This window comes from Saccostrea cucullata, unplaced genomic scaffold (genome assembly GCF_032062105.1).
Source record: "Saccostrea cucullata isolate Sc308-1 unplaced genomic scaffold, CSIRO_AGI_Scuc_v1 ctg1255, whole genome shotgun sequence".
In the NCBI taxonomy this organism is placed as follows: Eukaryota; Metazoa; Mollusca; class Bivalvia; order Ostreida; family Ostreidae; genus Saccostrea; species Saccostrea cuccullata.
In genome coordinates this window covers 53,885-68,835 of record NW_026922781.1, presented here as the reverse complement: position 1 = coordinate 68,835, position 14,951 = coordinate 53,885, and the positions used below count along the sequence as shown (strand labels likewise).

General features: G+C 32.9%; 1 protein-coding gene across 1 annotated transcript; it reads left to right on the top strand.

Annotated features, from left to right (window-relative positions):
• The first annotated feature begins 3,212 nt into the window (after positions 1 to 3,212).
• Positions 3,213 to 14,161, top strand: LOC134262458 (SAC3 domain-containing protein 1-like). Its single transcript, XM_062744849.1, has 8 exons — positions 3,213 to 3,288; positions 4,207 to 4,260; positions 5,980 to 6,108; positions 7,597 to 7,758; positions 9,794 to 9,997; positions 10,496 to 10,648; positions 12,955 to 13,144; positions 13,463 to 14,161. Exons 1-8 carry the CDS (start codon positions 3,215 to 3,217, stop codon positions 14,009 to 14,011), a joined length of 1,515 nt encoding a protein of 504 aa, XP_062600833.1. The 5' UTR covers positions 3,213 to 3,214; the 3' UTR covers positions 14,012 to 14,161.
• The last annotated feature ends 790 nt before the right edge of the window (positions 14,162 to 14,951 follow it).

Sequence of the window (14,951 nt, the reverse complement as noted above, 5' to 3'; positions counted from 1 at the left end):
TTTGAATGTTAATTATTTTCTTTTTTGTAGGAATGAGGAAAAAGCTGCGAAAAGGAAGCGGAAAGAAAGAAATGAAATAAATCATTTTTCTGTAGAAAAGGAAAATTATTTAAGCGTCATCCATATAACAAGTGCCGAAAGTGGTTCCAGTGAATACGAAGAGCTCGGCGATCGTAGTCTGTCGTCAAACTACCAATCACTCAAATAAATCATCTGCGCATGTATAACCGTCTAAGTTGTGCATTCACTACACTAATGTATAATACGGAACTCCAATGTGCAGCTTTAACAGATTTATTAACAAAAGGGACAGGCTCCGCCATATAGCGGACGAGAGCGCTGCCCAGCGTGGCTGTCTTGGCGAAAGCCAACCGATAACTGAATAAAATGTACAAAACAGCAAATTACATACAATTACATAATATTTACAATAGAGTTATTTATCAATCAATTAAGCAATTATTTGTATCGTCCAGAGATAAATGTTTACTCAAGTGTTTAACTCTGAAGTCCTTGACACCTGTTCAATTTATAATTAATCTGTCCGGAGGCGCTTTGATCATTGTCCCGGATTAATACCCATTTCCTTTGTCAGGCATCTGTTTGCTCCTTCTCCAGCCCATAACGCGTATCTTTCAAGTCTAGCTAGATACGATGATACGGACTCACTCTGCTTCTGTTTTGCGTGGAAATAATTTTGTATAGCATCACTTTTGTCAAAATAAGTTGGTCCGTAACGATCTAAGAAGGCACTGAATAGATGTTCACAATTACTCTTAACCTCCGCTATGGCACGCCAAATTCACAAAAATGAGATAAACCTAGTTTCACAATTGATAAATTAGGTTTATCGACTGTAAACTATAGTTTACAAACCGTAAACTATAGTTAACGATTCGTTAAGTATAGTTTTCATCTGTAAAACTATATTTAACGGTTGTTAACTATAGTTTACGAATGCTAATCTAAGTTTATCTGTCTGTAATAAGCGTTAACAATAGATTTTGTTGATAAACATAGATTCACGTTTGTAAACTATAGTTTACAATCCTAAACTATAGTTAAGAGTTGTTAATCATAGTTTCACAAATCGTGAAACTATATTTATCAGATCGTTAACTATAGTTAACGGTTTGTAAACTATAGTTTACAAATCGTGAATCTGTATTTATCAGATAATCTATGTTCTGCAATCGCAAATGATTGTTTTCGGTGTTAAGTATAGTTTACGGTTGTGAAACATAGATTATCGCGTTAACTATGGTTTACAGATGTAAAATATAGATTAACGTTGTTAACTATAGTTTACAGTCCGTAAACTATAGTTAATAACCCATAAACCTAGTTTATCGACTGTAAAACTATGTTTAGCTCATTTTTGTGAATTTGGCGTGCCATACTCCGCGTTAAGTCCCATATACCACACAATGGCCGAGTGTTCTAAAAACAATGGGAAAGCTCTTAAGATTTCTACATCTGTCCATTGCCGAAATGATCCATACAGCTTGAACATTTGGAGCCAAAGATCCGCATCTGCGATGGTGTGCGCACAAAATTTATCCGGTCGGGGAACCTCCATTACGCTTATTTTGGGGAATTAACGTCACTGGGTAGGCACTCGCTGGCAATGAAAGGGCGGAAAAGACCGGATTCTCCCCAAATATAACCGTCTAAGTTGTGCATTCACTACACTAATGTATAATACGGAACTCCAATGTGCAGCTTTAACAGATTTATTAACAAAAGGGACAGGCTCCGCCATATAGCGGACGAGAGCGCTGCCCAGCGTGGCTGTCTTGGCGAAAGCCAACCGATAACTGAATAAAATGTACAAAACAGCAAATTACATACAATTACATAATATTTACAATAGAGTTATTTATCAATCAATTAAGCAATTATTTGTATCGTCCAGAGATAAATGTTTACTCAAGTGTTTAACTCTGAAGTCCTTGACACCTGTTCAATTTATAATTAATCTGTCCGGAGGCGCTTTGATCATTGTCCCGGATTAATACCCATTTCCTTTGTCACACATGTGTCGTTCTTAAGTGTGCAATGACTCTTACATTTACATGGAATTATTTTTCCTGAAAATATATTTTCGTTTTTATTAAACATTGCTTCTCTATATTGATGAAGATGCATATAAAAAGCAGAAAGAGATACTAATGCACAGCTGCAGTGTAGTGTAATATATACGATTCCATTTAAGTGGAAACCGGTTATAATCATTCATAAACTCTAAAGAATTTAATAGAAAATTGAGTTTTTTTAAATGCAAATGTACAGTTGTACATATGGACGATGCTGAGTTTTAGAAAATATATGCATATATATTGAATAAGGACTGGCAGACAATTAAAAACTTTTTATGTTCTTTTTTATGTATTTGCTTCTACGTATACTAAATCTATACATGTATTTAGAACATCTTAGAAATGGTCAAAGTTATTTCATTTCAAATGTTTTGAATGTATATTCTATAATCTAATTCTATAAATCAAAATACATGTACATATATACGTTATACAAAATAAATAAATCAATAAATAGATATTGATTAAGATACTTAAAAATAAATAAACTAAAAAGAATTCGTATTTGATTTTTTTTTTTTTTAGTTTCTTATTCATTTTGTACTTTTAATTCACATGTATTTTTCTCAAATGTATATATTATTCAGAATTTCTTATATATAATATTTATTTATTGCATGTTTTTTCCCAGTTTTGTTTGCATGATTTTATGACCGTTCAGTAACAGAGACAGAAGAGGAAAGCCTAGATAATGACAGGTCATTTTATTTGGGTTGGGATAATGACAGTCATTTTCCAGGCACTTAGGAAGCGATTTCAGTTGGGGGGGGGGGGGGGCACAGCCAAACATTTTCATACGTGGGGGGCACTATCATCTAGCAATCTTCCTTCAAAAGCTTAAAAAATATTAAGTAGTATTCTATATATCGGTAAAATTATTAGGTTCCTACGGCCGTGTATTTTTTTTAATAAACATAGCTGATATGAACATAGACTTAAATCGCTTTAGGTCTATGATATGAAATACAAATTACATGTTTGATACATTTCCGGAAATATATAAATATTGGTTTGTATTATATAAACTTTAGTCTGAATCATTTATACGTTTGTTTCGGAGTTTACATAACGGCTTTGATAGAAGAAGGTAATTGACAGTGAACAAGTTTTATGTTATGATGGAAAAATCATCATTGACATCATTTATCGGAGAATGCAATCGAATGTGTCCTGTCGACGAGATTAAAATGTAAGAACACGTAGAAGAGGGGTGCAACCTGTCTGCTTTGATTTCCTTGGATTGATTTCCTCACAGGAGTATACATTGACAATTTGATCAGTACAGTGAAAATGAATTAGAAACAGGCTGAAATCTTTGAGTTTGGCATTAGTTTTTAACAAACAAAAACTTCTTATCACAGACTTTTTTCTTAAACGGTGTTATATTCAGTAAACTAGTTTATAAAAAGAACACAGGCGCATCATTGTTTCTACAATATTCGTAAGGTGGGCATACTTCATTTCTTCTGAAAAAAAGGAATTGTTCCTTTTTTCAGTAAAAACAGGGAAAATTAACAGTAATCAGAATTTTAGTTGCATATGTCACTTATGTTGTATTAATATATGTAATTATTTCTCCAACAACATCAACAATAAATAACATTTTCTGTACTTTATTCAGGTCCAGCACAATATTCCGATAAAGGTATATAGCTTGATAAAGCTATATAGCTTTATTAAGGTATTTAAAATACCTTGATCAAGGTATTTTATGTAATGAAAATTCAAAAAAATTCTTTAAAAATTAATTACTGAAAGTCGAGTTCTGAGTTGTTGTCAGTAAGTTCACCCATGCATATGAAGTACTCAAACACAAACAAATCAGTATAAAAACGTGTCGTGTGAGGAGACGTTATTTTATGCTTTCTTTTCAATACCACTCACCAGAGTGTTTTTCATGCACGAGTAGACACAGTGACAAAAACTCAGAACTCAACTTTCAGTATTTAATTTTTAAAGAATTTTTTTGAATTTTCATTACATAAAATACCTTGATCAAGGAATTTGAAATACCTTGATAAAGCAATATAGCTTTATCAAGCTATATACCTTTATCGGGGTATTATGCTGGACCTGTTAATTGACTTGAAAAGTTTAATTTTTTAAGGAGGATTAAAGAAGAACTTGTTCATCCACTGGAAAAGGTCTTCAAGGCTGGAAAGTAAGTATATTTTACTCATTCAGGATATTGGTTATGTTCTGGGTGGATGGACATTTTATATCTAAATTACTTGTGTTTTCCACTTCATAAGAATTTATTTTCTTATCTTTCCAAGTTAAGAATAAGAGCACATAAGTTGTATGTAGAAACAGGTAGATATTGTAATCCTGTCATTCCTAGAGAAAATAGATTTTGTTTCCAATGTAAAACTATTGTTGAAGATGAAAAACACTTTTTACTTGATTGACCTGTGTATAAAAATGTCAGAAATAAGTATTCAAGGTTACTAGATGTTAATACCTTATCTTGTTTGCTTAATCCACATAACTTGTATCTACAAAACAAATCTGTCTATATATCAGAGACTGTTTTGATATTAGAAACAAGCTTACAATAGTTTAATATTTTACAATATTTGGCCAACAACACTTTCCTGTATATAAATATGTGCTTTAGTGCAAATAAAGAATTGAATTGAATTGAATTGAAATTAAAACTAATACATTTACTTTAAAGTGATAAAAAAAACTGTAGTAAACTTTTGCTATCCTTTTGTATTTTAAATTAATTGTTGTCTTGTGTGTCATAAGATAATTCTCATGAATGTAAACAAGCTTGAGATATTAATATGTTGAAGGAGCGACCGTTAGGGAGAGCACAGCTATTCAGTTTTAATTTAGGTTGGGTTCGTCAAACCACACATGGCATTTGATTCATCTAGACTCTGACGTCACATGATGTTGTATTTATGTTGCATTACCAAATCAAAGCATGAAAATTGCTGATATTAATGATTGATTGTATATTGTTTAACGTCCCTCTCAAGAATTTTTCACTCAATACATATGGAGATATCATCGTATGCCGGTGAAGGGCTTCAAATTTTGACCTTTATGGCATGTTGAGCAGTGATTTATGTTGCATTACCATCTGAAGGACCCACAGCTTTCAAAAGTGCTGAGCTGGCGAAAATTGCTTTTTTTTATCGACTAATGCGGCCGAAGAACCATTTTATTGTCTGATATTGTTTTATTGTCTATTTGTTTGCAATATATTCATTAGAAATCAATTGTATTATTTGTTTAACTTTTGAGTAACTGCGGAAAAAAAAATCTATAGAATGAATGTGTAGTAGTCCAAATTTTCTCAACGCCTAAGTGTTGTCGATAGAGCAATAGCAGTTACAAGCATTGCTTCAAGACTCTCGCTGCACTTGCTATTAACTGTACATACAATGTAAATAATTGATTAGAAGTAACGAGGTTAATTAGAACTTGAGATGCAGGATGCACTTTTGTTGTTGTCAAACCAAATGAACTTCATAATGATTACATAGTTTTGTTTTTATCCTGAAAGAAAGGCATTGAGGCTCACATGGTCAGCCATTGACTTAAAACTGATTTTTGTTTCTATTGTAAAATTGGGTTAAATAACTGTAAGTTAACATGGTTAAAAGAAGAAATAAAGCTGTAAAATTGTCTCAAAATAAAATGTTCCTTCACCTATTCTACTAGTCATGCACATCACTGGCAGATTAAGTGTCCAAAATATACATAACATTTAATAAATAATTGTTTTAGTGTTGCTGTGGGCCCCTACCCCGACCCATAACTGCCCCTGACCTCCCCCCCCATCCCCGGGCCCCCTCCTAAAACTAAACATATATATATTTGCATACATGCTTTATATAAACAAAATGTCATTTTTTCCCCCTCAAAGGCTGATCAATGACCCAGATTTGATGGTCAAGGAATACAGTAGATCAGCAGCAGGCAGACATGAGATTCCAACCCAGGACCTTAGACCCAGCCCAGTGTTACTCTCAACTGTTGAATACTTATTAGGCAGGTAATGTTGTTACTCACTAATTAATTTTAAGAATACTTTTAAGGCAGGTAAAGTGAACCAATTCTTGTATTAAACTTCGTCAAATAGGCACAATTTCTGTTTCTCACAAGACAGTGCAGAATACTAATTAGGCAGGTACATGTAAGATGAAATCATTTTAGGATACTTCCTTATCAAAGTCCATTTTTCTACTATTTTTTACCCATGTAAATAAAGATCATTTTTGTCATATATTCAGTCGATTTTCTATAAAACATCTGTACAAATTACAGTTTTTTTCTAATAACTTTTTTTATTTGCAATCAAGTTCAAATTTGGTATGGTAGTTCAGTAGGCAGAAATACATATTTTGATGCTAAGTTTGGTTCTCTATGTCTTCTGGTTATGAGCTGGGTTGGTGGGGTAGATTCCTTAACTATGCATAAGAATGAACGGGCAACTTTTTTTATGGTAGCCCAATCAAGTACAAATTTGGTACGGGTTCAGTAGGCAGAAATACATATTTTGATGCTAAGTTTGGTTCTCTATGTCCCATGGTTTGGAGCTGGGGTGGTGGGGTAGATTCCTTAACTTTATATAAGAATGCATTGGCAAAGAGAGATAACTGCTGAAGATGTTCCCATTGTAAACTGAATGCTGCTAGGAGTCCCTTTTTTAGCTTTCCTCCTGAAGAAAATCCAGAGCATTATCTTTATCTGTCACATTGAGATTAATTACCACCTCTGTCTGCAAATGAAGTTTGTTTTGAAGTTAAATCAATTTGGAATGCTATGAACACTCTGAAATGTGGATTTAAATATAAATTTTTATTATTTATTTTTGTTTGATAGAACTTATGATTTCATTGAATTCTAAAAAAGAAGAAATAGATTAAGGAAGATTTTTTGATTGACTTTTTCACTGTTTTTTTAATATATTAATTCAAGAATATAATTGATTTTTAATGTAGTTGTATAAAAACCCCATTCTATCATTAATAATGAAAAAGTTCTTATTGTAAATTTAGAAGAAAATGATGAGAGAGGTACAATTAATCCCTTGGGACTAATTATCTAGCCTGCTGCAGAAAATTTAGTAGGCTTTTCTTTATCTGTCGCTTTAAGATTAATGAAAACCTTTGTCTGCAACTGCTGTTTGTTTGAAGTTAAGGTCAAGCCTTCATGATATTTGCATTCATTGAAGGCTGGCATTTTATATAACACAAGCTTCATAATTGTTTAAATATACATTCAATGTTAAGTTGTTCTTTACTGCCTAATGTAAATACAAGGATATTATTTTCAGGTTTTTGAATATTCAGGAATTATCTTGAAATTTTAGGAATACAATTCATACATTTATTAATCATTCTGTAAGCTGCACCCTTTTAATTCTACCCATGGCGGGGCCCTTGCTGACTGGTCAGTTTTCTAGTTTGTCATATATTCAGTCGATTTTCTATAAAACATCTGTACAAATTACAGTGGTAATACTTTTTGTTTGTTGCAGGGTCTCAGTGGTAGAAGGAAGGCCTTGGAGTGAGGTGTATGATTTTATATTTGACAGACTGAGGGCGGTGAGACAGGACATGACAATACAAGAGATGGAGGGCCAAGAGGCGACAACACTCCTAGAATACATTGTCAGGTTCTACATATATTCTGGATATAGGTATTCAAATGAAATGTACTGTAAACACTTTTATTCGCATATGAGAAATATCCATGAGTTCTGTGACCTATTCTAACTCGTGAATATAAATTGCTGTGAACAATTCATTTTCCTTAAATGTTTTTTGGGAATGTTTCCTCAGTTGCAAAAATTAATCATCGCAGATTGCATGATTTCAAATTGACAAATCGTGAATAAAAAATGAGGTGAATAATAGTTGGTTTACAGTATCCTGGCGTTACCGGTTTTCGATAGTGTAAAACTTTAGTTAAAAATTTAATCTAGGCATCTATGTTTTTCTCACCGCAATTATTTATGTATTATAAGTCAACAATAAATAAATATATTCAGACATTTATTTGATTTTGAAATCAAGAATTTCAGTACTGTTTCAACTTTCTTTGGATCCGCCATAATCCGAGTTGTTTTTAAATGACGTCACCTGTTTTCAATAGCAAGTATGGCGCACAGTTATTGTCATTAAAACATCAAATTATGTTATTTTGTGTGGGTTTTTGTTTTCTTTTATTTGTTTTTTGTCATTTTTTCTGGTATTGGATTTTTTTGTCCTGTTTTCAACTATAATCTTAACAACAAATAAAATATACTTAATTATAACATTATTTTTTTTTTATTTTTTGGTTGAAATTTTATAAAATTGAAATCTCAAGTCAGGAGCCATTGTCTGCTTGAAATACATTGTCCACAGCCTTTGCCCTATAATAATTCTTGTAATTTCCCCTTTTAATGGAAAATATCTACAAAAAAACGAACAATAAAATCAACAGAAACAAAACTTAAAACATTAAAAGACGTCAAAATTTAAAATAAAATACCTGTAACAGGCCTCCATACTTTATTTTTTTTAAGCGGAAGTTTGCTCAAAGTGAGGCTTATCTATTTTTAAGCCATAACACAGAGCTTTTTAACAGACGATAACATTTAAACATCAAATGTTGTTTTCAGGCTTAGGAGATAGGGTTTTAGAGTGAATTTTTTTGGCATTATGAGAAAATAGCGTGATTTGAATAGATAAAAAGAAAAATAAAATCTTACCTCTCTAAATGGCATAATTTTCGATCTTTTTGGCTTTATTACACTTTTTACATCTGGTGATAATTTTGGGATAAGAGTTTCAAAAAATTATGAAAGGTTTTCTGATTTATTGTTAAAAACATTAGCCTATCGAAATTAGGATACTATCGAAAATAGGTTACGTCTCAATATATTGCTAATGTAACTGCATGTTGATTCAGCAAAATGGAAAATGTGGATGTTTTCATATTTTGCTACATGTATAATATGCAACTCTTTATGGCATGAAAATTTTTGGGAAAAATTCAGTGCAATGTACATGTATATGTAACTAGTCCAAGCTAGTAGGATGCCATGTATCTTACATGACTACATTGTCCCCATCCAGAGAATGAGATGTCCTCATCTCCTTTGAAGTGCCGATGCTCGTGGGTCGAAGTTCTAGGGGCAATCACTCTCACCTGCCAGAGAACACCAGGGTCCCAACATTGGCACCAAACAAAACAGAAACAATTTATTGCCTCTGCTGGGGATCAAACCCGTGGCCTCTGGCTTGCCATTCCAGTGCTCTACCAATTGAGCTAAAGGGTTAACCCACTAGTCAAGCTAAATAGGATATTGTGATATTTTTTCTCGATTCAAATAAATCATTATTTTATGAATCTCAATTGACAGCATCAACAAATGCATTTTTAAAAAAAAATTTCCTTCAATATCAACACGATCAACGTGTATACATGTATAATAATGCAAGTATTCTAAATCTTTTACAAGATATGCATTTATTATTGTTATAAGACTCTATTTATAATCAACATCTTTATCTTATTATCTATTTCTCTGTTATAATATTCAAACATCATGAACACCAAAAACAAATTGTCAAGAATAAAAAATCATGAAAATAATTATGTAGATGTGAAAAAAAAACCAATGTAATGAATTCAGGAAAGAAGTAAATGGTGAATGTTTTATAAATATTCTTTTATTTTTGTTGTAGACTATGTGAAGAGAAGTTTGACAGATTTGACCCTAAAATAAATGACCAGCATACACAGGAATGTCTGAAACAGCTCCTCTCTCTCTACACCACCTGTCATTTCTGTCCAGAAAACAGGGCAGAGTTTGAGAGCCTCTATCTCATTTTCAATCTAGGTCAGGCAGAAGCTTTACAACATTATTATGAACTGCCTAAAGATTTAAGGTAAACTTTTTTTATAAACAAAATAAAAAAAAATATCTTCTTATCAATCTCAATTGATTGTTTGAGTCTTGAAAAAGAACATTAAAAGACATTAATACATACTGTTCAATTACAAACATGACAAATAGGGAAAGTACATGCAATCAAAGTGTTCAGTCAAAATTTATCTTGGCCTTTTCTATGCTGAGAATGCTAAAACTGATTACAAATTGTGAGTTTATTGTAGATTTTAGATATTAGGACAGATATAAACTTTAACTCCATAAAAATATAACAAAACCAGAACTTTTTGTGTAAACTGTGTACAGTGTATGAGGTGTCTTAAAGCCTGTATAACACGACAGGTATAACTTTTGTGAGAAAAATTATTTAGATTTTGAAATATACAAATATATCATGTATATTGGACCTCAAAATTTGTTGCAATAATATCAAAACTATTTTTATATCTTGCCTTATCTCTGGAACAATAATTTTGAATTCATTTTTTCTCTCCAGAGAACATAAATTGGTGAAGAGATCTTACATGCTGAGTGTGGCCTACTATTTTGGAAACTACATCAATGTTTTAAAATGTCTCAAGTCTCCCTGCTTTACCAGGCATCCTTTGGTGCTGTGTGCCTTCCACAGGAATCTAACACAGTTACAAAGGTAATAGGTATTTTTTTTTATTCCCCCACCCTTTAACTTTTGTGTGCCTTTCTGCAAAAAGAAGAATTTTATTTAGTCATGTTTTATTCAGAAAAAGGGGCACATTACTTGGATATTTTGAGTAAAAGTCAGTCACTAAGTGCAGGTTCACTCAAACTCAATGTTTTGATATGATGTGTTTAACGATGATAGGAATAATTTTATCAATTCATCATTATTTGATTGTAGAATTAACCTAAACATTACACATTATTGAATTTACCGTATATACTCGCCTAAAGTCGAATTTTTGGGAGTTGAATTTTAATCCAAAACTCTTTGTCCGACTTATAGGTGAGTCATAAAAATATTAGTATTTTTCAGGAAAATGAAACGTAAACATAGCATTTCATGTTTATTTTCGATGATTACTGAAGAACAAAGTCTATTATATGTTTAACCATTTATACATTCAAAGATTATACATAAAGGACAAGCATTTACTTATTTTAATAGTTTTATTTTTATCTTAAGTGTGCATTACACTTTAAAATATTTCTTTAATTATTTTAAATAAAACACCGGTGCTATTTCGAAAAATATTAATAGAAAACAGCTAAAAACATTAGTTCATTGCTTTAAAATGTCAAATGATTCTGGCAAAAAGTTGTACCGACTAAAAAGCGGGTCAATTGCAAATCCCTCCAAATGAACCTCAAAAAATACAATCGACTTATACAATGTAGGCGAGTATATATGGTAATTGTGTTCTACTGATAGTCTACTGTAAATTTTCAGGTCACCTGAGTTACTCAGGTGACCTATTGCTATCCGTTTTCGTCCGTCGTCGTGCGTCGTGTGTTGTGTGTTGTGTGTCATGCATAAAGCATCTATGGGTGAAAGGGAACAAAAATGTGAATTTCGTGATCCCTGCCCCCCTGGGGCCTGAGGGGTGGGGCCAAAACCACTAAAATTAATGCAATCTTAAAAAATCTTCCTCTTTACTCCTGGACATCAAGCAGGCAAACTGTTTGCATGATTGTAATCAGCAAGGGTGCCTCTACCAAAATTGTGAAATTTATGGCCCTGGGGACAGGGGTTCTGGTGTTAGGGCGGGGCTAAATAAGTATATAGTGAAAATGCATTATTTCTTTGAAAATCTTCTTCTCTGCTCCTGGGTATGAAATAAACCAACTAAGTACATAGTTATGATGAGCAAGAGTGCCTCTACCAAAATTGTGAATTTTATGGCCCCAGGGTCAGGGGCTCTGATGTTAGGGCGGGGCTCTATTGATTATATAGTGAAAATGCATGAATTCTTTGAAGATCTTCGTCTCTGCTCCTAGGTGTTAAATAAACTAACTAATTGCATAGTTATGATAAGCAAGGGTGTCTCTACCAAAATTGTGAATTTTATGGCCCCAGGGTCAGGGGTTATGGTGTTAGGGTGGGGCTCTATTTTGAATATTTAGTGAAAATACGTGAATTCTTTGAAAATCTTTTTCCCTGCTCCTAGGTTTTAAATAAACTAACTAGGTGCATAGTGATGATGAGCAAGAGAGCCTCTACTAAAATTGTGAATTTTATGGCCCCAGGGTCAGGGGTTCTGGTGTTAGGGCGGGGCTCTGTTGATTAATTTCTAGTGAAAAAACATTAATTCTTTGAAAAAAGTTTTCTCTGCTCCTAGGTATTAAATAAACTAAGTACATAGTTATGATGAGCAAGAATGCCTGTTCCAAATTTGTGAATTTTATGGCCGGAGGGTCCCGGGTTCTGGTGTTAGGGCGGGGCTCTATTGATTGTATAGTGAAAATACATTAAATCTTTGAAAAGTTTCTTCCCTGCTCCTGGGTATTAAGCAGATGAACTACCTATATAGTTATGATGAGCAAGGTTCCTAATCTTCCATAATTGTGAATTTCAAGGCCCCAGGGTCAGGGGTACCATAGAGGGAGGGGGGTTGTACTTATATACTGAAAATGAATGAATTGCTATCTGCTCCTTGGTATTAATCAAATATTTTTGAAAAGCAGGGATGCCTTTTCAAGAATTGTGCAATGTGTGGATCTAGGCCTAAGGGTTAGGGTTCATGTGTTGAAATGCATTTTTTGTTCCTCTACCCTGCCTATGGGTATTAAGTAACCAAACTAAGCAACTGCTAAGTGTATAGTTATGATGATCAATGGTGCCTCTTTCAAAATTGTGAATGCCATAGCACCTGGCTTAAAACATGAATCAAGTTCAATCACTGGAAAGTTGTTGCATAATGCTCAGGTGACCTATAAGGCCCTTGGGCCTCTTGTACTTTTTTCTTCCTCCTATTTCAGGAGAGCTCTTAAAGTTATGAGTCATGGATACAGTTCTAAAGCTTTGAAATACCCAGTACAACACTTAGCAGATCTTCTGTGGTTTGATAGTTTGTCTGTCTGTGTGACATTTTGTGAGGTGTGTGGTCTTCAAGTAAAAGGAGATGAATCTGTTCTTTTTCTAAAATCATCATTTAGCGACCCTGAAAAGGTAGGAAAATTTCATGCATGCAAGCACATAATTATGTTCATCTACACACATGAATGTTTCCATGCATTCACACACATAAGCAGTTGTAGTATGCAGAGGAAAAGTTAATTATCATGATCATTGTATCATTTTCTCAATGCTAAATTCTTTAAAAGAGATTGAAGTTCATTAATTTGCTATTGAACTTAATAGTAAATATGTACTGAACTGCACTGCATAAAGATTTAATTCTAATAGAACTTCTTTGTGAACTATTATTTGAATATTGAGTGTTCAAATTAATTCACACTGCAATTAATCCTTTAATTTCCTTTGCAGGTCCAACCAGTTCACATTTCAGGCATTGATTCCCTTCTTTGTCAGCAATCTCTGGGAACTTTACTTCTTGGGAAAGATAAACCATTTGACCTCACATCATTAAGACAGAGTCTAGACAATATAGGCCTGCCTCAGAATCAGAAAATTGCATTTTCTAAAAATTTAAGTGATGGAAAAAATTACAAACCTAAAAGTGGCAGGGGAAGAGGAAGGGGAAGAGGTCTGAGTTCAAAGGAAGACAATTATGCAAGGTCAGAAGTTCAACTAGTAGGAAAGAACCAGGGACAAAAATGGAACTCTGATTCAAAAAATCATGAACCATGCACAAAAGAAGATGGAACAATAAGTGATTTTAAAGCTCTGAACCAGTATGGTAGCTCTAATCATACAAATATTAGTGCTAGAGCAACAAAGGAAATGTGGAAAATGGATACTTCCTGTGATCAAAATGCCAAGAGGACTCAGTTTTATAAGGAACAGGAAGTGAATTTTACTCATGAATGCTGGGAAGATGAGCTCTTCACGGAGGAAGACATGAAAGTCACTTAAGATGAAAAATTGTTCCCCCCCTTTTGATCTATAAGATTTCTTTCTTTTGAAGGTTTTAATAACCTATATTAAGAATATTTCCCTTTTTTTTAGTAATTTTTTAAAAGAAATGCTGAAGATGCATTTCTATTTTAATATTGAAGCAGGCATACAGACTTAATTTAAAAAAAAAGTAAAATGAATTCATTATATATATTTTAAAGATTTTAAGAAAATACTGTTACATGTATATAGTAACAAATCTAATAAATGCAACTTGTTTTATTACGTATTTTCTTTTATTGTGTATTGGTTTGTAGCAAATTTTATTCAAGAGATTCATCTTTTACACCTTTTTATGACGTATTTTTTTTTTTTTTTTATACATTTTACTACTATTAGTATAAACAACCTGAAATTGCATGCAAATGGCAGGAAAAATGTTAGGCTCAAGATAAACAATTGGTTTGAAATCCTGATTTTTTAGCTCTACTGGTCAGAGACCAGAAGAGCTTATGTGATAGTAATGTGTCCGGCGTCTGTCCGTCTGTCTGTCTGTCTGTAAACAATTTTTTCAAAATGCTACTCCTCCTACAGTTTTGGCCAGATTTCAATATAACTTGGCACACAAGTAGACTACACTAAGATACATAATTCTGTATATCGGATTTTGATTTCGATGAACGATGTTGCCGTGGTTACTAAAAATAGAAATTTCTGTGAAATTCTTTCAAAATGCTACTCCTCATACAGTTTTTGTCTGATTTCAATATAACTTGGCACGAAAGTAGACTATACTTAGATACATAATTCTTTTTATCGGTTTTTGATTTCGATGAACGATGTTGCCGTGGTTACTAAAAATAGAAATTTCTGTGAAATTCTTTCAAAATGCTACTCCTCCTACAGTTTTGGTCTGATTTCAATATAACTTGGCACAGAAGTAGACTACACTAAGATA